We start from the raw sequence: 27,342 nt of genomic DNA, 5'->3' as shown, positions 1-27,342 counted from the left end.
CATTAAACATGTATCTGCAATAGGCTACTAACTAAAGTTTGTTTATAATTATGCAACATTACTCAAATACAGTATAAACTAGAGCAATAATTTCTTTGTTAACCACATTTTATTTTTCAAACAACATATAGAGTACTTTACACAAAACCCAAGGCAGTATCTGCTTTAAATATTTACATAAAACTTTGTAGAGAGACAGAAAAAAAAACATTCTTTGGGTCTGACCATGCAAAACAATAAATAATGTTCCTGACAACGCTCTGCATGGTGCTTTCAAGACTGCTATTCAAAAAATTCAGATTTTAGCTGGCTGTCCATAAAGCTGCCCTGGTCTACAGTCATCAGACATGCCTCAACCTAAGATTAGGTGACAAGACAAGCAGTGACTTTGACTCAAAGTAGATCAGGTGCACCTTAACACATTTGCTACAGTATAGTATGCACTCATTCATTCTGAGGCAATCCACACTATTTCAATTATACGCAGTGTTGACCAGGATAGATACAGAAATGAAAAATGTGCACTAGATTTCAGTGAAAAGCTTAGATTACGAAGAACTGCAGCATCCTTGAAGGATGAAGCACTGTACAGGAAAGACCTTAGATTTTTGCACAACAAGGTCTTAAAATATTTTCAGCAACGCTCTTGCCACCATGACAAAATGAGTAGGAGCTTGAAGTTGACATCATGAAAGTACAGTTCTCACTCCTTCTACCCCTCAGCAAAGCGACGGACAGTGTGCAGATGTGATCCCCTGAGTCCTTCTGCAGGCCAGGTCCAGAATCCGCTCCTCTCATCCCGCTCCCTCTCCCCATCAGCTGTGGCTCAGGTGATAACTTGCGGCTCCCAGGACTGGCTTGCCATCTGGGGGCGGCACTGTGTGATGACTGGAGGACCAGGTGGGGTCTGACTGTCCAGGCAAAAACCACTGACCATGTGCTGCAGAGCTGTCCCTTTTGGCTTCCACTTCTGCAGGAAGAAAAAAAAAAACCAATTGGAAAAATAATAATTCATCTCTTTGCAGAAAGGTCCTTGCACACACTCTGGTTTGTGTTATTTCCTGCTCATAAATGTATCAGCACAGGAGGTTCAAGTTCGGAGTGAAAAATGGACTGAGTCAGACCTGGATTACACTTAATCACATGAATGATTGAATTTCTGCACTCGCACTGGAAGAATCACAGTACAGACAGCTGTTGTACACAGCAGCCGACCATCCCAGAAGACAAGAAACTTTTTTGCAGATAAAATGTCCTGTATTCTGTACATTTGTTACTGAATTGAGCAGCGGTGGAATGTAGCTTCCATTTCCCAGTACTTTATTCTCTGTGTGTCAGCCCTGTGATAGACTGATGATCTGGCCAGGGTGCTCCTCACTCAGTGTCAGCTGGAATAGGCTCCAGCCCCCAGTGACCCTGGATGTTCCAGGATAAGCAGTGGATGATGGATGGATGTGAGAATACATATTACAAGGTACCTTTTACAGTTGAAAAATCATCTTTTACTCCATTGTACTGCAGTTTCTGGGCATTTAGGTACCAATGACTATATTCTAAAACCTTGACTGAACTTATTATAGGCCATACGTTTATATTATCACTTTTCCTGGAAAAAACCTTGTTGGTGTGGAAAAAATACTGTATTTAATTTTTATTGCTGTTTTTTCTCTAATGCCCTGAGAGTAATATTTAAATCAGTTACTGAATTAGTCTTTCCAAATATCATCACTCTGAAAAAGGGGATCCAGACATGTACATTTATTAAAGCAACCAGAATAACATCAGTTTTTGCTTATCAACACACCATACTGCATTTTATATTGTAAAATGTTTTTCCATTGAGTAACAAGTCAGCTGGGTCTCTTTGTTTCTCTAGAAATCTAATATTAATTTCCTGGCAGGTTCCCCAGGGTGTAGTGACTGTGGGTAAAAGTGGCGGAGCGAGTTTGACACGAAACTTGAGCCTGAAAGTAAAAAAGCGTGTTTGCAAGGTGTCGATAAATCACAAAGACCCACTAGTCTGTTTATGAGCTCACTGATTAAAAGGTTAGAGCTGAACTCAAGACAACAGCAGAGTAAGTTCAGATTTCTGCAGCCATAAGGAGGTTTATCAGTGTGGAGGTGAATGAGGGGGTCAATCTTAATATCCCAGTGGAGAGTGTGAGTCTCAGTGTTTACGTGTCACATACTTATAAACATTACATGTGTGCGGTGTGTCCTTGTTTTATAATACAGCATATATGTATGTTTGTGCAATAAAGAGGAGGAAGAAATGAAAAATAACATTGAAAAGCTGAGTAACAGTGATTAATACAAGTGTTTATGTTGTGCAACATGAAGCTGAAACACACACCAGCTTGTTATACAGCTGTTAAAGGTTTCTATGTCCTGAAAGCTTCATACCAGGATTACATTACATCTATTTTTGTTGGACACTCCTGGTAAAAAAAGCATTTAGACCAACACTCTACACTGCATTTCCACTAAAGCTTCGAAATTATTTCCAAAAACTTGATAAAACTCAATAAGCAAAATAGTTTTGTTTGCAGTGGTTGAGGAAAAGCCTCTGCAAAATATCCAACAATGAAAAAAGCCCAATGTCACACTACCAATAAACTGGAGTTTTGTTTACATGTTTACATTTTTAAAAAGCTACCAAAAGCTACTCGTTGCTCAAACAGCTAAACTCATAAGCACTCTTTGCGTTTTGGACAGCAAAGTCAGAACAGTGAGTATGAGTATTAGTTTTCCTTTCTACGGGATCACACATCAGGACGTAGAGGCCATATGTCTCCCACAGCAGAGCTGGTTGCTTGTTGATGGGCAGAGTCCCAGAGAAGCCTCAGAGGACTGCAATGTGGCTGCAGAGAGATGAGGGGATGGCCTGGCAAGTCTCCCACACACTCATACACATGGTTCAAGTTAATAACTCCCTCATCAATGTTATAAATCAACCATGCGGCCAACGTGGGCCCAGATGGGATGAGAGTGTTCAGCATTCACAAACGAGGAAGGAACAGGGTGGGGTCTGAGGTTATAGGAGTGCTTGTTCTACTGCAGCTATAAAATCAACTGCTCTTCCTTTGGCATCGATAAGACCGTTCTGTTCGTCTCAGCCTCCTGGCCTCATCAACAGTCAGGCTGCTTAGCATCTGTTCTGGAGCCACTTCTAATCTGCAGATCTTTCATGTCTCAGTTCAACACTGAGTGACACATCAAGGACAAATAAACTGCTGTAGTCCAAAGTGAAACAACCATTTGGAAAAACTGAGACCTGCTGATACCATGACTGATAGTGATAGATTAGAACAAGTCCTGCTTCTTTTGTTAACCCTTAGTAAACACAGTCACTTCACAGAAAGCCTCCTTGTCCCTGTGAACCTAAAGAAAACCTTTTGAAATGTTATTAAAATGTGTTTTGAGAGTCTGACACTATTTCAGTCTTACCTGTCTGGCTTCTTTTGCGTTGCAGGGCTCCATCCTGACCTTTGACCCAACTGTGAAGGCTGAAATGGCCAGGCAGAGGTCCTGCTGTCGGATCAGTGGCTCTATTAGCTCCCATCTCTGAAAGACACAGAGTAACCGGCAAGTGTTGATGCTGTTTTCCTCCCAGTTTGGAAATACTTAATAAAAAAAAAATCACAGAGGATTCACATATTTCTCAGCCTCCTGCATAGACCTCTACAGTCCCTGTACCTCCTACAGACTCGTATCAGTGTGTGATTTGTTACTATACCCTCATATCACCATCATCAGGTCAAATCCTGCACATCCTACAATTCAGACTTGAAGTGTATGAGTCACAGCCTCCCTCTAGTGGCAGACTCCTGACCTGTGACTGTGGCCTGTTGGCTCCGATGCCCCTGCACTCTGACAGGCCCAGGCTGTCGGTTCCACGGGTCTCCAGACACAAACCGCCTTGTTTCAGCACACTGGACACTGCTTCCTGCTCGGGAACCCTGAGGGAACCATTGACAGAGAGGTGAGAGGCTAGTGAAAGGTCACATTACACAAGTAAGGAACAGATGGCTCGAATTGACTCACAGCCCTACTGAGAAACTGAATCACACCACTAAGTAATCCTCCCTATTACAACACGTACTTAAAAAAAATACACAATTACAATCTGAGAGACCACAGTCATTAGGAAGGAGGCCATAGAGCAGATCCAGCCAGAGAGGCAGGAGCTTCACTTGAGAAACAAGCTGGCAGAGTATGCACAAACCACTCAGAGGTTCCCATCCAAATCACATATATTTAGATTCGGATGGTTGGCGGGTTCTGAACTTGGAGGTCATGACACCCCAAGAGACTGCAAGCTAAGAAAAAAATCCAACTGCATTTATTATTTCATTATTTTTTCTAAATATGGATTTTTTTTCTTTGAAGCGAAATTAAAGTTTTAAATGAATTCTGCCTCAGCTCAGCCTCTTGGCCTCCTCCAACAACCAATCAGGAGAGAATAAACTTTGGACAAGTATTTCTCATCTTTTAGTTTCTGACAGTGTTTGGAAGAAAACTTTGGCTCTGCTTGGTCTTACATAATGCACAGCACAAAATAAATATTAATCACTTTATAATGGCCACAGGTCAGATTCGAAGTCATCCACAACATCGTGAATACATACATATTTCAAATCCACCTGTTTTCACATTCACCTGCTGAAGTGGAAACGTTTCTCTGTGCTCACCTTTAACATGTTAAATTAGTGCGACGTTACTTTAATACCAGGATGTATTAGCAGGATTTCATGACATTACAACTAGTTTTTAAACCAGTTATGGCCCAGTATGAATACAATGGACACTTTACGCTTTCAGCACTAATATAGCACGAACGGAGAGGGGAACGAACATGTGTTATACCTCAGCTCAGGATAGACGTTCTCCATATACCAGCGGAAAGGTTTGCAGTTCAACTTTCGCCGCAGCGTGAGACGTTCTGCGATGCTACATGAAAAAAACATAAGAGGATGGAACCACAGAGCAGCAGCAGAGACGCAGCAGTCGTGTTATTACGGAGAGAGGAAGGAAGGAATAAAAGTGAGAATTAAGAGAGATGAAACATCAGTCAGCATCTGGTTGATCATGTTAAACAAACACAGCTGAACCAACAGACTCAGTTAATGGGGATCTTTCTGCAGGATATGTGTCAGACATGATACCTGAGACATAAACCGAGGAGAGACCAAATCAGTGAAGCTTTAACCTGCATTAAACAAAACCTAACCTGTGTCTGAGGTGCTGTCTGTACTGCACTGACAGAAGAGGATGACGGGCTAACAGACAAACCTGCCAAAGGCCTTGCCCTGGGCCGACGGCCTCGCCGAGTAGTAGTACTGCTTATACTCATCCATCCACACCTCAGCAGCCCTCCGGGTGTTCCTGCACGGACACAGACACAACACCTGCTCACACACAGTAATGACAACCCTCGGCAGCCTTAAGTAAGACTGCACAAATCAGGAGTTTGACTGGGCTTTGAGACCATGACGTCAAGTTCAGCTTTAGTTCTTTCAGAACAATATCACAGGAGCAGTTTCATTTTTCTAAATCTCCATCCAGACTTATGTACTGTATGACCTGGTGATAAATATTCTGCATCTTCATGAGATTAAACAGTGAAAGTAAAGTTTAACTTTCTAACAAGCTAAAGCTTCTAGTCCTGGGCATTGAACCTTTTTTTGCTTTGTGGGCCATTTTTTCATTGACAGTGTTGTGCACTGGTCAAACCCCCTAACTTTACTTAACTGGCTCTGAACTGTGCTGAATCATGTGACACTAAAGATTTTAAGGCTGACTAAAGGTTAAACTTCTTGGCTGTTGGTAAATTGTTTTGCAGTAATACGGCAGACGCTAACCACAGAACACACACTCACTTAATGTAGGTGAGAGCATTGCCTTCTGGGAAGTCGTACGGGTGTCGCTTCCTGAACACATGACCTACGCGGCTGCAGGGAAGAATCTCCAGGCTCCCTCCGCACATCCACACCCGGAAAGAAAGCTCTGCAGGAGGAGACACAGCTGATGAGGCCAAGAATGCAGACACAGAGTTATCTGAAGTGGTGTGAGCCTGCCTCTGTCTCCAAATGACTCGGTCAGTTCTGCATCATCCCTATGTCAGTCGTGTCAGGTTCACCTGCTACATTTTTCATGCAGCAGATGGTCATAGCTGCAAAGCAGCAGTACGATTGCTGTGGCAGCGGATAATTTAACGCTCTGCTGGGAAACATTTAGCATTTTGGATCACAGGCTGCTGAACCTCCGCAACCAGACACAACCCAGCACAACTAAACACAAGACTCAAGACTTTCAAGATTTCTATTTTTTCTTACTTTAACTTGAATATTTTATTGTTATGTACAAGTTGTTCAGTCAGTGGTTTTTACTGTATACTTTCTGAATAAGCAGCATTCAGTGAGACATTCATTCCTGCATAAACAGAATTATTTGGTCCTAAAACCTTGTACACTCTAGATTTGTATACATTGAATGGAAAATAACATCGCTCTTCTCATTACACTAATGGGGTGAATCCAGGTCAAATGCATTATCCCTCATTGATTGTCCTTTTAAAATCAGGGACTTTTGTGGGATGCTTATCACAGAGACATTTGGTTCAATCTAGCCTGCTCTTTATTTTGTAAAGTCCGGGTGTAATTGCCTATTATTCTACACCGCTCTTCTAGGAAAGTTCACATATAAATATTTAATGTAAACCTCTCCAGAAAAGACCCAATGGGTATGAAATGAAACTTCATTGCTTATTGTTTTAAGAAACACTTATCTCAGTTTGATACAGCAGAATTGTTAATAATCTTAGTCTCTTTCTAAACTTTGCCAGTACAGCAGAATGAGGTCATTTTGAGTAGGATGTCTGTGGAAGATGATTAATAAAAGCTAATTATTCTGTTACCACTACAGGTTCAGTGCGTGTCCTCAGTGAGCTCACCAAAGTTCTCCCCTCCCCAGATGTCCATGTGGGTGTCATACTGGCCCAGGTGGTTAAACCAGCTCTTGTCCATGACGAAAATGCCCCCAGCGATGACAGGAGTCCTGCAGAGTGGGGAGGGAAAGGAGGCATAAACATTTCTGCACTCAATTCACTCTTGATTAGAAAGACAGTTGTTCCTAACAACTACTTTAGTGCCCAAGACTGCAAGCCCACAGGGTCCAAGAGCTCCTATTAACTGTTCTCTGTATTGTGCTAATTTAAGAACCTTAAGGTGTATCCAGCTATTTAACTAAGAGTGTCGAAATGTAAGTTTTGATGTTATTAGTCACACAGTACATGTTAGCAGTATATGAATTCATAGTCCTAATATTCCCTACAAAGACATAAGGTATGACTTTAAGTGGAGATGTACCTGATTGGCTGTGTGGGGTCACTTCTCGCCATTTTCTGCTCAATGGGGATCTGCTCCCATTTGAAGTGGAGACTCCAGTCAAATCCTGTCAAACAGTAGAAAAAAAGACGGAAAGTCAAACCTGGCTGTTAAATTTCCAGTCACCTGGTCTAGACATCAGGTCTTATGCAGCCAGGAAGATGCTGATTTTGGCTGAACTGATTTTTGTAATTTGACCTTATTAATGGACCCACTACTCTGCACCAAAAAACATCTGTCATGTCTGTTTGTGTTGTTCTGGCAGGGATCATGATGTCATATATCAGAGGCTTTCCTTGACTGCAGCTGTGTGTTATCGAGTGTTACTGTGTGTGTTGTGTCCTGACCTCCTCTCAAATCAGCAGAAGCAGCCAAATAGGCAAAGTTGTCCAGGCTGATGACGTCGATGATGGGGCTGACCACTCGCGTGTGGTCCTGTATGGCAGGAGAACAGACACAGACGGACACGTGATCATTGAGACACTTTTTAGACGTGATTGAACATTTTATATTTGAACTCAATCAGCGCAGACATGGGAAACTTTGCAGTTACGTATTGAGGATTTTTGCGACAATTTGACGTATTACTAAGGTGCATGAAGAAAGGAAAATTCTAATGTCATGACTGAAATGAAGCATCACATTGAAATACCCAATACCCATACCCAAAGGCACAGCAATGACTAACTTCAGCCAAAGTGGGGGTGTTTTGAACATTTTCTGTCAAACATTTATTTCCAAGGAGAGACGAACATTTTTCTCCTTCTTCTTCTTGCACACCAATCACATCTACTCTCGTCTCTCTACATGTTTAGGAATGTGATTTGCCTAAAACCAAGAAACCATATTTCAAACTTATGAATGTGTGAATACCCAGCTTAGCGTCACGGCATTTTCTTTTTTTTATAACTTGAAAACTGTGTTGATCCGACATCTAATAGTGAGTTTAGCCTAAAAAAGTCCAAGATTACAAAATAAGCTCATCTATTGTTTTTAAATAATATATAATAATGTATGTAAAAGTTTATGTATCTCTTACTCTCTGAAATCCAACATCTGACCCAGGTAAGAGATAAGAAAATAACCTACACACAGTCTGAAAGTCACAACTGTAGGAATTTATCCCCCAGTGTTTTCAACAAGAATCTGTTGGGTGAAAATTTAGCAATGCAATGAAGTTTTCTGTGTGTCTGCCAAGAAATTAAATCAACATGTGTTATATTAATGAATAATAAATATCAAATCCTGCTCTAGGGAAACAAATTACCCAGTGGAGTGTGTAACCAAAGACATGTTTTATGATTAACTGACTGTTAGATCTAATCATTTTGATAAGGGGAGATCATTTCTGGCAACAGCTCGCCTCCTTAGTTCTAGTGAACTGGAACAGTAAACTACAAACCTAGTGGAAGTGTTTTCTGTGTTAAACTGATGACAATTATAATAAAAATCAGAATGGTTAGCAGAGGAGTGACATAAATGTACCAATTATTTGTGCAGAACAAAAACACTGAATGTTCCAAACATCCCCTTTCTTCCCCAGCTCTCATACATTCATTCATGAGAAATGAACTTTGACCCTTTGACCCCTCCTGCTGCAGAAGTAATGTGAATCTGATTGTAAACACAGCAGATGAAACAACAGTTACTGAGAGTTTTGTGTGTCTGTGTGTGTGAGTTCTGTCTGCTTCAGTCCCTGAATGTGAGGCTGTGCCAACGCTGCAGTTTACCCACAAGGACTCTGTGTGTGTTAAAACAGTTTAGTATCGGGACAATCCAAATAACTGTTTCCAATTAGCACCACCCATCATTTGCTCGCAGTTTGAACCCATTGTGAACTTTGTGTTCATCGCACCAAAGAGTGCGGGGGAAGTGTGAGTGTGAAATGCCACTCTGCCAGCAAGCAATTCTCGCTCTCATCTCAACAGCTTATACACATTTACTGGGCGTTTTTAATGAGCTGCTGTGGTTTGATCACGCACAAACAGGCTGAACTTCCAAAATAGATGTCAGGGATGATCTCTCAATATTTCTATTGCGCTTTGCTCCTGGTTCTGAATTTATTACAGTTTTAGAGATCTGTGATTTGGTGGCTTACATCTGGCTGCTTTTAATATCACTAATGGAATTTGGATTTATTTTTCTACTGCAGATAATCAGGATGATTTACATGATGAGAGGAATGAAAAAGAAGAAACTGAAAACAGAATAAAAAAGCTTTATCCTCCATAATAATTTATGTGGAGTGAATTCCAGTCATTTGATATGTGGAGCTCTCTATCGCTTTACATCCTCACTCAATAATGCCACAGCAGTGTCTGAGTAACAGAGGACACACTGTCCAGCTGTCAGACTTCTCTTTCTTTCTTTGACTTACTGCACATTCACATATTACACATTCACTGGAGATATTCTGTTGTTTGTGCTACAGATTAGACTGTACAGGCAGGCAGAAATATTCCCAGCAGATAAATCTCAAAGCTTTTCTCAGATAATCCGAAATGTAACCTGAAACAAAACGAAAAACTTAAAACCAGTTTTGCATTGAAAACAATTAACTTGCATTACAATTTCAAGGGTGCCACAAGAGATTTCTGGCCCCTTCTATAAAATAAAACCCTGCTACATAACATTATACATACATGTTGTTGGCCCCTGTTAGTCCTGGGCCCCTGGAATTGTCCCAACTTCTCCCCTTTACGGCTAAAATACTAATTTTACTTGATTGTAGCAGTAATAGTGATCAAATAATAAAATATTACTATGACAGGGGCCGCTCTGCCACTATAATGATTATGTTTATGTTTGGCAGTTTAAGTACATCTTAATTAAGTACCATTTGCAATCTAGAACTTTATATGTAAAAGTGTTTTTGCATTGTAATACTGCAGCTACTTTAACTTAACTAAATGATCTGACTTCTTCCTCCTCCCTGGGCTGTTCTGTTGGTCTGTCTGACAATAGTTAACAAGCTAACCTATAAAATAAATGGCTACAGTGACATTTACCTTCACTTGTGTTTGTAGTGTCATTTCATGCTTGTGTCAAAAAATCATTAGGCAACAGCTTTCACTTAATTTTGGATTCTGAGAAATTAAAATATTTCTGGTCTATCAGATAAATGGTGCAACCGGGAGTCAGGTCCCAAGATAAACATGCAGGGGCTGGAGGGTTGCACAGTGATTTATTGGGTGTAGGAGAGAAGAACAAATGCAAATCTCTGCTACACAAAGTGGGATCACACCCAGAGTTGATAAACGATTAAAATATAGTTATTATGCATGATCTGAAAAGATATTAGACTGAAAGAAAGAGATTCAGCCAAGCAGCATTAAATATCACAGAAATACCTGGAGAGAGTGCATGAGATTTACATAACTTTCACTGAAGTGCAACGCAAATCCCAGCGTTCATGGGTGGAAAGCTCATTATTGGTGCTTAATTAGTAATTAGAGTCAAGCTGTTTCAACTGCTGTTCTGAATTAACAAAAGAAAAGCAATGTGTTGCATTAAAGAACATGCTGGACAGTGATCCTTCATCAGAATTGCTGCGTTCAGGGGGCCCTCTGAACACAGGCATGTAGACTGAGGAAGACTAACAAATCCAGGACTGGGTGCAGCCGGGACAAGAAGCCGGTATATAATCACTGAGCCTGGCGCTCTCATGAATACAGGACTAAAAGATTGTAATGCAAGCTGGATGAGTCAGAGCTGCCCAGAGCCAAGGATGAGTGTACGGAAACACAAACATGATGTGACTACACTCGTAATGTGTAGAGTCTTCTGAATAAAACATTGAGAGGTTTTATCCAGTGGAGATTTTACAATATGTGGTTTGAATAACAGTTTTGTTGCTGGTGAACTTTCTGAAGAAAAACTGTCAAGTTAATTAAACAGAAACAGCGTGTGTGGTATTGTCTGTGCACTGACAGGACTAGGTGCTATGACACTTCACACTAATTATTTGCTATAAAGCAGAAAATGAAGAGGAGAAAACGTAGATCACAGAGCTCAGTGTTGGCTTTGTGTTTGGAATTCACTATATCAAATCAGTAAAGTGCTTCCTTAAAACCAGAGGGGAAAGGGGAGTGCACCTCTATCTGTTCGAGATGAGAAGTGAAACAGCTCTCACTGCAGACTCAGTGGGAATGTTTGGCTCTAATGGAGGATGCAGTGGATTTGGAGAGCAGCTGTCACAGGTTAGTGATGTCATGGGACGGAGTTGGCAAACATTCAGCTCTGCAGCCGCTTACGTGTCACTGAATGTGCATGCATTTATTTTCTGTGTGCACTTCACTTGCATGATGTGAGCTCAGAGTCAAAATGAAGATTCTTCAGTAAAATGAAACATGACAGAACAAAAAAAAAAACTCATCCCAATGAGCAGTGGATGGTTTTACATTTCACTGTATTCACATGTTTGCTTTGAATTGTGAAAAACATTCATGTGAGCATGTGATGGTAGTGTCTGCTAAGCTGCATAATAATAACTGTAGGATGTGGTGAACAGGGAGATGCACTAACAAAAGGAGTATGTAGCCTGGAGCTACAGTAAACACCAACACAGAGAACCTCTGCAACATAAACTGATATTGTCAAACACTTGAGAATCAAGTGGAAAACATTTTGGTTATGTAAATGGCAACAGTGGCAAAGCGGAGTGAGACACTTGGTGTTGTATGAACTAAGTCTCTGCAGAACAAACCGCATGTTTATTTAGCAATGTGCAGTGCAAATGTGATTACATCCAAGTTAATAACATCTTCCCTGAAAAGACGCAAAATCCCCCGGAGCATTTCATGCCAGGGGCAAAAAAAACAAAACAAGTGGTCCACCTCCAAAATACTCGTGTGTGTATGCAACTCCATGTGTGTGTGAGGTGCGTGTATTACATGTCGAATTAGAGAGTGTGAATGATGGCAGACTCAGCCTGTGGGTCTGTACCTCCTTGACGCGCTGGATCATCGGCTGCAGCCAATCAGTGTTGACCTCACAGTGGCTATCCAAGAAGGTCAAGATGGAGGCCGAGGCTGTGTTGGCTCCTCGCACACGTGATCGGATCAGACCTGAAGGAAGCAAAATGGAGGATGTGACACTGAAGTTTAAAACAGTGAGAGTTTAATTAAAGCTGCATCATTATTTTTCATGCAGCTTAAAAACCTGTATTCTCAGGTTCATGCTACACGTGACAAGATGCTGCTGCTGCTGAGCTGCTCAGCCTGGTCTTCTCAACGGTCTCACACTGATCTAGACTTTAACTGGCTCCCGTCAAATTCAGAGCGAATCATTTTTGTGATAATTTGCATGTTGTGCCCGCTCAGGTACTGCAGCCATGTCACCATTAGGATTTCAGATCAGGGCTGTTCCTCACTCGAGAACTCAGGAGTCAGAAGAATTTAATCCCCCTTTTCACCACATTTAACATTCAAAATAAACAACTCTGTACCCAGCAGCAGCGTTGGAGATATGAAATGATTAGCATATTGTAGGAGAATAAAAGTGTTAGGTTATGAAAGTCCTAAGGACAGTAGTTGTATCTTGGATTGATGTAAGGGATATACAGTATATATGTTGTATATTCCCTGAGGAATATGACCTGTACATGGAAATGAAAGAAATGTACGCTTCACATGATCCCACGCTTTGTTCCTCTTGCTCCTCCTGTTTCAAAATATACAAAACAATTAATAAAAAAATAAAATAAAAAGTGAGATAAAGATATTTAAATATTTTGACCTTTTATGCATCAATTTCTGACTTCCTTTTTATAATATGGCCCCCTGAAAGTCCAGGACTAATCAGCCTTAGTGACGTTTTACAGGAGAAAACTGTTTTTATGATCAAATAGTGATTGATTTTCCCACTTTCTCAGCCTCATCTACTTCGACTAAATGTATTGATATTTTCTTTGTTTTCCAGCAGCTGCAGGTACGGTCTGAGTGTAAATGTGATTATACAAAGGCGCCTCTTCTGAAAATAGAAAATAGAGAAAAAAAAAAGAAAAAATAGAAAATAAACTGTTAATCTTGGTTTTCAAGTGACTCACAGCATCTTTAAAAATGATGAAGACATTTAATGTAAAACTCTTTAAACTACAACTTCTGTGTTTTGGAGATATTTTTTGCCTGGTGTATAAGAAATGTGTTAATTTGGAGCCGAGGGTGTTTTTAAAAGAGGTCAGATTAAGAACAGACCTGCTGCAAACAGGGAGTAGAAGTGTCTTTTCTCATGACAGGTACATATACACTTGAAGTCATTTGCATTTAGCACTGGGACCCATGGAGGATGATAATTATCTTATAACATCACTTTAGTTTTTTGCAGTGTCTACAGTTAATTAAATCTCATCATCTGAAGAGGTTTGTTTCAAAGTCAAAGAAATAACACTGAATTGTTTGAAAAGCCAATTGTACTAACAAACAAAAACAGCAGCCCTAAATTCTAATTACATTTCGTTCAAGTATATTAAAGTGGATGCTTTCATGAAGAGGTCATATTTCTGAGATTAATGCAGAAAAGTAATTTCAGCTTTTTAGTAATTTCAGATAATAAGCAGACTTATTTGCTTATATGCAGATACACTTCTGTCTCTTAGATCCTTAAACTATTTGCACATACATATAAAGCTTCATACAATAACCATGATTTAACACAGCTGGAAAGATCCTGTGTCTGGTAGTAAAGCATTGTGTATAGAAGCACTAAAAGGTATAATAAATCACCAGCAGTCCATTCTTACATCTGTTTAACTAGTACACAAGATTTTTGTTTGCACAGTTCAACCTTGTCCTATGAGAATCAGCACTAAAACCCCAGAGTGTGTTTAGGTGCCACTCCACCTGACTGATCCTAATTTCACCTCAGGTGTAGAAATAACAGAGAGTATTTGTGAAGCCCCATTCGTACATGAGACCCAACTACAAATATTTAGTAATAAACATAAACTCTAATACACAAGAGAGAAAACATAACATAAGATCAATATACACGATCTGCAAGAATTACCTAAATTATCATTCATCAGTCTCTTTAATTGATTTTAAGATGGTTTTATTCAGCTGTGCAGGGGGTTTTGTAGCTTTTTCACTGAACAAGCCACAAATAAAGTCAGAGCTAAACTGTGTTAGGAGGTTACACAGAGCTGCAGAGTCAGGTGATCATTTTCAGCCAGTTTCTCAGTACGAGTGACACTTGTCTCTCACACACACACACACACACACACACACACACACACACACACACACACACACACACACACACACACACACACACACACACACACACACACACACACAGAGTAACCTGTTTCTGAAGTAACTTTCAGAAGTAACACGTCGTCAATCTATTGCACAGATCTCATCAAAACAGATTCCTGCCTCTGATGCTTGGTGTTCGTTGTAACTGTGGGCACATTTATTGCTCCACTGCTCGACAACCTCAGGCAGCAGTTGGACGCAGTAGAGAGAGAAAGCTAATGATGCCTGAAGGTGTGAAACCATTAAGAGTTGTGCAAAGTTTGAATGAAATCTTAAAATCAATTCAAACCATCACAGGGTCAGGGACTACTTGTGTCTCCATGCGTCCAGTTAACACACGGGTGGATGTCGTTCATATTCACCCAGCTAAAGCTGACAAAAGGACTTGGATTTAACTTGATTTCCTGACATGAGACTATTTACAGTCTCAATTCAGTTCTTGTTCTACCGCCGCCATTCGGGAACCACTGGATTAAATCCAGCATGTTAATGCTTTGTCACCGTGTGTTTCACGAGCCCAAACAAAGTCTTTGTTCTGCAGAGAGAGCAGAGACGCACACAGCAACCTGAGCAGGAGGGATCTCTGTTGAGCATCCCCACAAATCAGTAACACCGGTTCATCTGGCTTTAAGTTCGGCTCGACGTAGTTGTTTAATATGTCAAGGATTTATTCTAATTCACAGACTTAATGAAATCCAGTCAGAAACCTCAGGAGGACTCAAGCAGTTCTTACATGTGCAATTACATTTTTAACAGAAATGTAGCGTGATAATTGATTTTAAATCATTGATGAGACAATTTACTGTTTCTCTTTTGAATTTTTGGGTTTTGTTCAGACAGAATAGATTATTTGTAATAGTCGTCTTTGCTTTGGGATGATTTACAATTATAATTCCTAAATTTGACTTTTTTAAAATTTGAGTTTACTTTAACTTTTTGCCTCATGTAAAGCAGTTGGCCACAGTTTAAAATACAAATCACTTTCACTTGGCTTTTTCACTTTAATTTGACACAAAGGGTTTATGTTGGATTACTTAAAAAACGAGCCACGTACGGCACCTTTCAGCCCTAGTCTCTTTCCCATTAAGCTTCTGGCCCATGTTCCCACCTCCCCCCGTTCCTCCACACTCACCCTCTCTCCTGCCGTTCCTCAGGCAGCGCACTTTGGGGATCTGAGCGAGCAGCTGGCAGTCCTCAGCTGCAGGGGGAGAGCACAGGAGATGGGACGTTATGGTGGACTCAGAACACACACTGAGAAAAAAAAACATGTCTTCCCATCACCTCGTCTCACACTCGCTCACTCACACAAACCCACAAACACACCACGCTGCCACGGATTTACTGCACTTACACACGTAAACACACACACACAGAACATAGTTACACAGATAGGCAGCCTCAGTAAACACACAGCTCTCTATTAAAGATATTAGGCATGACACATCACGTTCAGACACAACAACCATCGATGCTCCATTAGACACAAAAAAGTGCACATTTCAGAGTGACTGAGTTCTCAAACAAAGGAGTTTCATTTCACTGGATAATTAAATTGAAAAGCCCTTTTCCATAAACAAATCCAAGGAGCAGACCATTCCCGTCATCCACTCCCCTTTTTCTTCATGACCAATATTTGGCGCAGACCTTTTGTTGATGCCTATAGACAGACACCAGTACAAGAAGCAAGCACACCCAGGTACACACACACACACACACACACACACACACACACACACACACACACACACACACACACACACACACACACACACACACACACACACCTTTGAGAGGATTTGCATAAGCAGCAGACTTTGAGTGTTGTCTTGCAAAAGGACTGTGGGTAAATCAAGCAGCCACCCCTCCCTAGCAGCAGTACAGCCGTATGCTGACAGAAACAGCCATGAGAAGTTGTAATCCTCTTTGATTAAATTTGCAGTGTGTCACAGGGGACATGTATATGAGCAGTGTGTGTGTCTGTTTTGTGGAGGAGGGGGCTCTAACACCCCGGGAGGACGACCAGAGAGTCTTGGATCACACCCACTGAGCCGATGTTGTATACTTTTGGCCTGATGCATGTGTGCGCATATGTAACTGCTTGCATGCATTGTACATTCACAAGCATCTGTTTCCACACTGGGCCCTTCTGTGTCCACGTTTTCAATATAAATCTATTGCAGGAAAGGAAAAACTGTGTATTAAGAAAAAACGCAAGGCTGCATGAAAAAATGCTTTGGTTTTTGTTGATGGGAATTTTTGTCCTATGATGCAATGCACAAAGGAAATAAATGAGCTATTCCCAGCTGAACACTAAAAGGTGGCCATGTAAACAACTCCACAAGTAAATAAAACAATAAAAACACGGTCATTCTGAATCGTCAGCGTGTATCAAATTTGAGATTGGGGTTAGTGATCCAAAGTTCTGGTGGATGTAATTTCCTTTTTGTACAACACAAAGTGTTTACTGCAGTGTGTTCTCGTCATGACAGCACTGGAGCCACATGCTGTTGTCTGGGATTGCAGTAAAGATCATCGTCCTTGACTTAAGACAGTGTCCTTATTATTCAGGCAAAGCTTAACAGGATCACACTTGGGTAGGATGAGTCCTCCTGCTCTCCCACCTCCATCGACTGCTCACACTCTCACTACCTGTCTGACCTTTACCTGAACTCTGGACACTCTGCCTTTAATGTTAGAAAGAAACGGTTCAATCTGAACATATACTGTATTGAGGTAGAAGAATGGTAGAGGTGGACATGTCAAGACCTGGCCAAACAAATTCTAAACAGTGTACATGTTAATTTAGATTAAATTTAGATTAAATGTGTTTTAATGGTAATGTTGAATGAGATTGTTGTTAACATTGTGTTTGTATTGTTAGATTGTTTATATGTATTTGTGTTGGAAAACCTGCCTCGAGTTGCCCTTTGAGGGACAAATTCAATATTTTGAATTGAATTAAGCAGAATATTTGTTTGAATGGCTTTTTAACAGTATGACAGTAAGAAAACAATGACTGATTTGTTTTTGCTTTTAAACTGCAACTTGAACGGCAGAATCATTTTAGTTTTCTCAGCAGGAATTGCTGAGAAGTGGAACAACAGGGAAACCACACAGAGTTTTCTCAGTTAATGAGAGGTCAAAACTAAAAGCCACCAACTGGAAACAGTGTCAGCTTCACATGATAATCAACACTGAAAAATGAAAAACAAAACAAGGGAGGAGGCTCATGCGCCTGTTCAGGGAGACTTCAGGGAGAGATGCTCAGTTTCAAAGCCCGTCTGTCCTGCTGGATCAGCGTGTGCAGGTGGAGCAGCATTAGAGAGCTAAAGCTGCAGAGACACTACTGATCAGATGTCTGGCTGGCTCTGACACCTCTTGGGTGGTGTTTGTGTGTGTGTGTGTGTGTGTGTGTGTGTATGTGTGTGTGTGTGTGTGTGTGTCTATATGAGCACAGACACTGAATGTAAGTCACTGCTGTTCTCACAGACAGAAGATAATTACAGGGAGCGCTGTGGACAGCTTCGTCTCCCTGCTGCTGCTGAAGGGGAATATTACCAAACTGTGGTCATCCTCTGATTCTCCAGTCCCACTCAGTTACATAAAAACATAACCCACTCTTTATGGTGCCGCTAAATGGATTCAAATGTTAATTCAAATGTTTCTGTGTTGATGTTGTGTTTGGATCAGCAGCATCACTGAGCAGTTACATAAAATGTGAGCAAATGCTCAGGATGCTCTCACCTCTGATTCAGTTTCTGATTTTCTGCGATTTCAGACGTCAGTGTGACACATCTTCAAAGCACTTCTGTCTCTTGACATTATCCTCTAACCCACATGTTCCTATTACTGAGCGCTCTCCCCTGCTGGAATATTCCTTTGACATTTGAATCACACATATTAACAGCAGATGACAGTGTGAAAAGAGCAGCACACCTGTCACCTCCGGTTAAAGCCACGATTTTAGAAGGACAGGCTCCAAGTTCTCTCAGTGCAAACCCATCCTCCAAAGGGAGCTTTAACAGGCCACCAAAACAGTCTGCAAACACATGAGGCTGCTGATGATCTGAATGCTGTTTCAAAGTCTTCTCCACAATGTCAGTAACTCCTTTTTCTTAAATTGCTTTTAGGCTATTTTATGTCTTAGATAGTGATAACTGAAAGCAGGGGAGAGATATGCAAGAGGTCCCGCTGGATTTGAACAAGGAATCCTGCATTTATGCTTAGCAGCTCTAAGCCACTGTGGTGCCTCAGCACGAAATATGATTCTGTTGGAGAAATACTAAATCCCTTTACTGAAATTAAATGATATCATGACAAATGTTTTAATCCCAGCAGTTACTGAGCAACATTAGCATTCATTTGGAGTCATTTTTCTGGCTAACCAGTGAATTTCACTCCAATTTTAGCTCTGTGTTTGGTCAAACATCTGGTTCTTCAACTGTTAAATGATCCAGATATATTCACCAGCAGCTCTGTGTACAATGGGGGTTTTTTTTTCTGTGCTGAAAACAGCTGCCTGCTGCAGCTGAGAATGGCAGTGGTGAGAGCAGTGAGAGCAGTGAGAGCACGCCCACAAATCCAAAACAATGAGCTGATACTCTCGGAGGCTGATACTGCAGAGTTGGATATTGTACCAATTCTCTGCCATCTAATCTAGTGGTGTCAGTTGCAGTGACAAAACAGAAACTCACGGTCAGAGCTGAAGTCGTCTATCAAGATTATTTCTTGAATCAGAGATGGAGGGCTTCGTATCAGGACACTGAGAGGGAGAGGGGGAAAGATAAGATCAGATATCTTGATCCTTGTTCCTGTCTAAGCGAAGGATTCATGTTAGGTCTCACCTTTTGATGGTGCGAAGAAGAGTTGAACGAGCCTCATTGTGGAAAGTGATGATGATACTCGTGGATGGAAGTTCTGTGTCATAATTCAGAGAGGCACACCTGCAGAAAGGAGGTGGGAGCAGGTTTAACGTCCATCTCTTTACAAACCACGTGTGTGTTAGATCCTCTCAGACATCTGGCACACGATGACACAGACATCTGCTCAGTGAACACACACACACTGGACACGGTGTGTTGAACAGCTGTGATTAGCGGCGATGCCCTGTAGAGTCGCCTCGGCGTTGTTGCTGTAGTGACACGGAAATATCTGGTTGCCGGTTGCCAGGCAACAATTGCACAGATTTGTGACCTTCTGCTTTAATCTGCTTCCTGGTGCTTCAAACCCAAGTCAGAAGACATGAAGCAGAAACATCAACCACCATTCATTTGGTCACTGTTCACCAATTAAGTCTGTTTATGGCAAGAAAATCACAATTAAAAATAATTATTCAAAAAAAGAAGAAAATAATTGTTCATTTATAAACAGCTTTATAAAAATTAAGTTAAGGCTTAATGAATATAGTTTCATAATTACAGGTTAAACACTGATTTTCTTTGAATGGTTCTTCAAAAGAAGAAGTAGGAGTTCAGAATGGATGTGGACATACATGCAAAATATACCAACAATCTTTAATGGTTCCTATTGATTAAGAATTGGTTTAAAATAGTAACTTCATACTAATTTATCCCTTGATCAACATATGTTGCCGTTTTATATGATTTAATATTATTTGAGTTTATATTAATAATGTTCTCAAAAGAAAAAAAGAAGAAATGGAAATAACGTGACAGGCAGAAAGCAGGACACTGACTGGGAAGACTAGAGCTTAACATTTTCTCAGCAGTTTTTCTGATTCCAACATCCTCAAACCCAGCTCACCTGTAGTGTCGGGTGTCTCTGATGGCTCGTTCACTGCCCAGCCGGTCGCTCTCCTGTAGGTTGAAGGCGTGCTCCCTGTATGGGTCTTCCCCGGGCTTCAGCTGCTTCCCCGCCAGGTACGCCTTCTCGTCGAAACTGCCCAGGAGCTGGCTCTGCTGCTCGGCCCGCTGGGGCTGGGTCACCTGCAGAGGAGACAACAGGGTGTGTTTAAGTGCTCGCATCAGCCAGAACAACAGGAACAAAATGAGCTGTTGAGTCAAAAGCAAGATCCATGTAATAAATGATAAAATGTTGTTCCTATGAAACAGCTAAATGCCACATGCAGCGTCCTTATGTTTTAAGGACTGATATTCCTGTACTTTCAGAGATGTATTCAGAAAAAGGCAGTATTTCTTTTTTTTTTATTTTGTTTTTTTTTTTTTTTTTTTTTTTTTTTTTTTAAAGGTGCAATGTGTAAAATGTGAAATATTTAACGGCATCTAGTGGTGAGTTTGCAGACTGCAACCTCCTGAGCTCTAAATATTACACATTGAAACTTTAAATTCCACTGGACATTAATTCGCATTAATTTGATCAACTAAAATGGAAAAAGAAATAACATTTTTATAAATCCCCATTAAGACTGAGCATTAGCGTTCCTGCTTTGAGTCGGTAAATTTTATTTTCTTATTCAGCTCACCTTGTCAGTGCTAACAGGGCAAAATGAGAAGGGCACTCCTTTCAGAATACGCAATCTATAAATAATTAGATTTCTCCCCCAGGAAGTTTCAGCGCTCGCTGGCAAACTGGCACGGGTGAGTGAGAGGTCAGAACAGCTGAGGAGGCAGATAAGAGAAGCCCTCATCAAAGAGAAAAAGCAGAAGATGGACAGAAGGAAGAGTGGAGGCAGAAAAGAGAAACAGATGAAGCTTCGTTAAAGATCAGGGTGGTTGGAGGATTAAGTGAATGGGACCCCCCTTTTTTTTTTCAGGGCTCACACACAAACATGTGCACAGTGAACAACTCACAGAGAAAGAACATGCATGTTGTTCTCACTGCCTCTCTTAGGAGAGCTAGAGCAGCTTTAATCAATATCATTATAACGACAGAAGATCAAGTGACTGTGTGAGGGAAAAGCCGCCCTGACAAACCCATGGAGACCAATCATCTGACTCTGTCATAGCCCTCAGCTCTACAAAGCTTTGGCTCATTGATTTGGTCTCACAACACTGGTTCACTCTCACTGCTCTCATGGTGTCTCTTTCAGACACAGCTGGCAGACGCACAGCTCTGATACACTCTCTGTCCAGCACCAAGCAGCAGACACATGAAAAGGGTAATGACAGAAAGTTTACAGTGGGTTATTAGCCCTCGTTCCCTGCAAACAGCTGCAGGTAGAAACCAGGGTGAAACTAAACAGTAAAGCTGTGAGTCCCTAATGCTCTGTAAGCTGAGCAGATCTGAGTGCAGATTTCAGTGATAATTCCCTGTAACTGCTTATTACGACCCTTTTTAGCAGCCAAAGCATCAGCTTATTGGTACTGATTGAAAGTTTAATTAAGTCTGGTTAATTTAGCGTCTATTTCTGTGCTGGGGAAGATGAGAGTGTTGGTTTCTCTCTGTGTTTGAGAACATAAAACACAGGCGAGCAGGTACATTAGCTCCTGCACCGAGCTCTGTGGGACGTGGGTTTTTTATTACCAGATATGTGAATCACTTTGCTTAACATTTGGTTGTTCATAAGTGCAAAATGAATAAAGATTAATTTGAATTTGATTTGATAGTAACACACAATCTATTTCATTACATCCATCCTGCCATGATCATTTCTCACAGACAGTTAAAAACCAGCCCAAAGGTGCAAACTACCCATAATGCAACACAATGTGTCAGACACACAAGGTTTCTAAAAACTCAGTTGTACAGGAAGCCATTTTTCTAACGTGCTAACCTAAACACTGTGCTGGATATATTATTATTCCACCACTACTATAATCAAATATACTAATTTTTCTGTTTTCTTCTCGCTCATGTTAGAAAATTCATGAGAGACAATAGAGTCATCTCTTCAGGAGAAAACAGGATTTTTGTTAGAGCATTTCTGTGTCATCCGTTATTTTGTAGTGCTTTTATTGTCTCTGACCAGAGCCGAGAGCACCAGGATGACAGAGTCAGGCCATGAACTAGAAAGTCAGAAAACTTTTGAACACTAATAAAAGAGTATTAGAAAGTAAAAGCATTTCTTTCATCTTTTATCTCCCTACAAGCATCACCAGGACTAAATTGTACAGGCTACAAATAATGGTACTCTGAGGACAATAAGACAAAAATAACAGAAGGCACTTCAAGGCTAAGGCCACTGAATTAAATATGAACCTCGTTTGGGAGATGAACACGTCTGCTGGCTCTTTCAAGCCGAGTTAAAAGCCTCAACAAATCACATACAGCAGAAGAACAATCTGCCTGATTGGCTGGAGCGAAGCATTGTCCCACTGAGGACACACAGTGTGTGAGATCATGTAATAGTGACATGGTGGTTTCATGTTCATGGCCTGTTTACATGTCATCCAGCCCAGAAACACATGTCTTCTCCTTCTTCATGCATTCTTTATATATCTATTATGGTATGGCACTATGTTACCATAGCATTTCTATTTAATGCTGCTGTCTACTTCTACCCGAACAGTATTTACAGCTGTTCATGTAAACAAAGCTGCTCTTTGACCAGCTGCTCACACAGGAATATAATAATCATCATATTATGTAAATCATGTCACTGTAAAGGGGCCTGTAAGAAATATAAATGAATAAAGAGATCAAGAGTATGTTTTTTTTTTTCATTTTGGGATTAGTAATTTTACTGAAGATAAAGAAACAAAATCATTTTTCCATCACAGTTTCCACAGTGGTGGACGTGGTGGGTCAGACTTCATTTAGTAAGAATTGCTGCTTGAGCTGAACCAGTGATACTGGGCTGTATAAATCTGACTTGACTTGACATTTCCAGTAAATTAAAAAGTAAATTAAAATGTTAGCTCAGTTGTCGGTTTGTTTGCTTGTGTGATCACGCTGCTGTCAATTAAATAAAACATGCACACCATCCTGATAAAAGTGATTATCTGGGTTTGTTAATCTCCTAATAAATAATAATGTATTTTTCCTCAACATTAACTTTTATTGGTGCAGACTCGCAATGATTGTTGTTGAATGTAATAAATATTCAGGATTGGAACAGTGTTTTCAGGAGCTTTAAATGACGAAGGGGTGACGTGTGTTAAGAGCAGAAAGTTGCCAAATGTCTCAGCTTGTGTGGAAGTTTAACAAGTTAAGTTATAGATGCATCGCTGTGATGGAAAATGAAGTTAATCCTAGCTCAGACAGGATTGTTAACTGCACATTTAACCCAATTCTCTTGGGCGTTGTTTATATGGTCACATGTTGAATCAAGAAATCATTGCCAGGTTAGTCAGTAAAAAGTACTTACACCGAGCATCCAAACCTGAGCCAGAGAACAAGAACCGACCAGCTCAGATCAATCAATTAATAAGATTCATTCAAGTTTTTGCTTCATCTGTGCTAAAATAAAAAACGTGGCCATACAAGCTGAGAAAGACAAACTGATTAGCAGGATGTGGATGTAAACACATTGTCCACTGCTGATGCTGAGGCCATGAACATCATCAGCTGATTAATGTAAATGTTAAAACAGAATTAGACTGACAACAACGTTCGCACACACACACACACACACACGCACACACACACGCACACACACACTCAAGGACCTGGAGAGCCGTGCTGAAAAATTAGAGCACTCAGCAGAGGAAATGAGGGGAATAAACCCGGAGCCAGTGAAAACAGATTTCACAGATGATGTCATTCCTGAATCAAATGCTGCTAATGAACGGACTTATGGAGAAAAGAAAGAATGAGAGAAAAATGAAGAGAGAAAACAAAGGAAAAGGAGCAGTTTGAGGCAAGGACATTAAAAAGGAAGGAAGGAAAAGACAGAGGAGAAGAAAACAATTAGAAAACAAAAGGAAGTAATGGAGACAAAAGGGAAAAGAAGTGGTGACAAATGGAAGGAAAGGAAGAAACAAAGAGAGGGACAGAAAGAAGAAAGAAGAATAAAAGAAATAATGAAAGAAGGAAAGAAAACTGCATTGACAGACACTAAAAGAATAGAAAAAGATGGAATGATTGAAAGAAAGGAAATAAAGGAGAGAAGGTAGAGGGAAGGATGGGAGTACAGAAAAAGAAAAACAGAAAAGAAGAAAAGAAAAAGAGATGAGGGCATGAAGGAAATAAATAATAGGAAACAAATGAAAGACAAGGGTAAAATAAATTTTAAAGAAGACGGAAAAGGGGAGACGAAAAGTGAAGGATTAAAACAAACAATGGGGATGAACTGATGGCTACAAGAAAGAAAAGAGGGAAGAACAGAGTGGTAGGATAAAGACGGAGGGATGAAGGAAGGGAAATAGGACAGACTGACAGAGCAAGGAAAGTAAGGGAGGACAGTGAAAAAGAGGCAAAGCAGCCTGGTCTGGTCGGACTGTGGGACCCTGCAGCCTGAGAGCGTCAGGTCACCTGGACAAACTGATGTCAGTTTGGTGACAGAGGTGAACGACCCTGCTGAGCAAATAGGACCTGACAAACAGAAAACCTGGACCTGCAAACCCACATCCACGGCCTAGAGTTCAAAGAGCGATCTGATTAGCAGGCCTGTCTGTAAAGTGGATCTCTCTTTTCAATACAATCACATGCTCCCACTACTCAGAGTGTTTCCATATTTGTTTGCATGGATCTCCTGAGCCTCGTCGTGCTCTTGGCCTGGGTTCACATGCTGAGACCACAGTTTCCTCTTCTGAGACTGAGCAGCGCCACAAGCACATAAATGCCACCACAGCTCCACTGTGACATTTTTACATCCCCTGAAGAGAGTTTTAATGATTCTGCTGCTGCTGGAGTGAAACATCCTGACATGTTGTCACACATCCTCAGCCACAGCTGAGACTTTTCCATCGGCCTGGTAAATTGAGAAAGAGGCTCCAGTGTGCTCTGTTTCAGCCTCGGTTTAGCCAAAACACAAGTGGATAGACGCCTTTAATTGATTTGTCTGTCAGCTTGGTAACAGAGTGGCAGCAGCAGCAAGAAGCTGCAAAATGATTTATGTGTTTGCCCTAAAATGTCACACTGTCATCACATTTTAACTAATTACAGTCACTTTTACACATCACGTCTTTCCAGCTCAGAGACCGTGTCAGGCTGTGGCAGCTCAGACTCAGAAAATATAAAGTATTTTAGTCCAGAGCTGAAAATAATGATGAGTCTGCTACTATCCTGACAATCAAATATTGAATGAAACGAAATGAAATGAAACTTCCCCTTTTTTATAGAACTCATCAAGTATCAGTCCCCTACACTCCCAGGCTGCTTTCAGCCCAAAGGCACAGGCTACAGGTCTCAGTGTAACAGCAAACCCTGCAGCCAAGAAGACCAGAGCTCCTAATCTGGGCTGGCATGGGCCCAGCTCCGCTGCCAGCCTGGATATGCTGCAGGCTGTGTTGCAACCTGGTTACTGGCAGCAAAGCCTGACGACCACCACACCTACAATGTCATTATTTATCAGGGATTGTTTTCACTCCTCCACCCTGGAGCAGGAAACAACAGGCGAACACAAACCTGACCTGACTGAAACAGCGTTTTAATGACGCCTCTTCTCACAGCCCGTGTTTTTCACCACACATGTGCAATCCAAACGGCATCAGCATAATATGGTTCACGGGGCGTTTGCGCACGGCGCACGGGACTTATGGAAAGCCTCTTACGGGTGCTTGAAGGAAAGGCAGGAAAAGACAGGAATATAAACAGGTTGCTGATTTTACAGCCTGTGGAATAATGGGAGGGGAACGGTGCTGCAGGGAAAACATGCCCCTTATGTTCCCGCTGTGACACCACCACCTCCATCCTCATCATCCCAGGTTACACACATGCACATCAACATGCAGCACGTCCCCCACCGACACCACCGATCTGCTTCCCCCTTTTCTTATTCACAGCAGCGCACACTCACAATCAGCGGGATGGTCCTGTCCTCCCGGTGGATCTCCAGCCGACCGGGGACCACTTTCTGCCCATGGCTCCTGCCGCGAGTCTGTGACGCCGCCGACGACGGCGACGACTGGGGCTTGTTGTCCTGCCACAGGTAATAAAACGTCCCCAGGATCCACGCAACGGTCAGAATCGCGATGGCGTTGGCCCGTATCCTGCGCATGGTGAGCCCATAAGGAGGGCTCCGGAGGCGAGCCCGTATGGTTCAGGTCCGTCCGCGGCAGAAGGTGCAGCCTCCCCGCCGGTGATGGCTTGAGCCGCAGCGCAGACAGAGACTATCTCTGAGCGAACAGGCTCTTCTGCCGGAGCGCTGCCTCTCCGCTGGGATTTGCGCACTGACAGAGCCACGGTCCTAGCGCCGAGTCATATCATCCCCCTACACACAAACACCCACGGCCACACACGCACACGCACGCTCACACGTTATCCATCTGCTGGCTGCAGAGAGGAGAGGCTGTCCAATCTGCATCGTAATTTCAGACACCTAAAGGCGCAGAGCAGCTGAAAGGCATGTGATTCTGGTCTTCACCCTCTGATCCACAGGAACATTTAACACTGTGGCTGCTTTTACTTCCAGCATCGTCTCGTCCTCTTTGACACACAAAGTCCTTGCCCTCATGTACAAACGAATGGCTGATTTTATAATTCCCAGTCAACAAAATATTTATCTAACACAGTGTTCCACAACATTTTGGATGGAAATATTGTTCTTTTTCTTCCATTAGAATTGTGGTACTGTAATGACCATATTTTACAAGTTAAGATCTCAAATACAAAATATAATCCAACATAAATCACTGCTACGGCTGGAAAAAACATTTACACAAAATGTTAATATATTAGTA

The 27,342-nt window shown here is 41.4% G+C and overlaps 1 protein-coding gene across 1 annotated transcript; it reads right to left on the bottom strand.

The window, feature by feature from the left end:
- Positions 1-124: 124 nt before the first annotated feature.
- On the bottom strand, positions 125-26,881 carry galnt16 (UDP-N-acetyl-alpha-D-galactosamine:polypeptide N-acetylgalactosaminyltransferase 16). Its single transcript, XM_026310130.2, has 15 exons — positions 26,460-26,881; positions 20,405-20,586; positions 19,486-19,584; positions 19,336-19,403; positions 15,774-15,839; positions 12,330-12,451; positions 7,733-7,820; positions 7,368-7,452; positions 6,953-7,056; positions 5,880-6,006; positions 5,293-5,385; positions 4,867-4,950; positions 3,833-3,959; positions 3,448-3,564; positions 125-970 (listed from the first exon to the last, which is right to left on the bottom strand). Exons 1-15 carry the CDS (start codon positions 26,658-26,660, stop codon positions 827-829), a joined length of 1,707 nt encoding a protein of 568 aa, XP_026165915.1. The 5' UTR covers positions 26,661-26,881; the 3' UTR covers positions 125-826.
- Positions 26,882-27,342: the final 461 nt, after the last annotated feature.

This window comes from Mastacembelus armatus, chromosome 22 (genome assembly GCF_900324485.2).
Source record: "Mastacembelus armatus chromosome 22, fMasArm1.2, whole genome shotgun sequence".
Taxonomy (NCBI): Eukaryota; Metazoa; Chordata; class Actinopteri; order Synbranchiformes; family Mastacembelidae; genus Mastacembelus; species Mastacembelus armatus.
The sequence above is the reverse complement of the archived record's forward strand: the minus strand, read 5'-3'. Positions and strand labels throughout refer to the sequence as shown.

What these genes read in the sequence shown, in the direction of transcription:
- galnt16 (XM_026310130.2), bottom strand. Translation starts at nt 26,660, where the DNA reads ATGCGCAGGATACGGGCCAACGCCATCGCGATTCTGACCGTTGCGTGG. An exon ending in TGATCCAGCGCGTCAAGGAG is followed by an intron (nt 7,821 to 12,329) that starts GTACAGACCCAC and finishes CCTGCCATACAG; the next exon opens with GACCACACGCGAGTGGTCAG. An exon ending in CCAACAGGCCACAGTCACAG is followed by an intron (nt 3,565 to 3,832) that starts GTCAGGAGTCTG and finishes TGTGTCTTTCAG; the next exon opens with AGATGGGAGCTAATAGAGCC.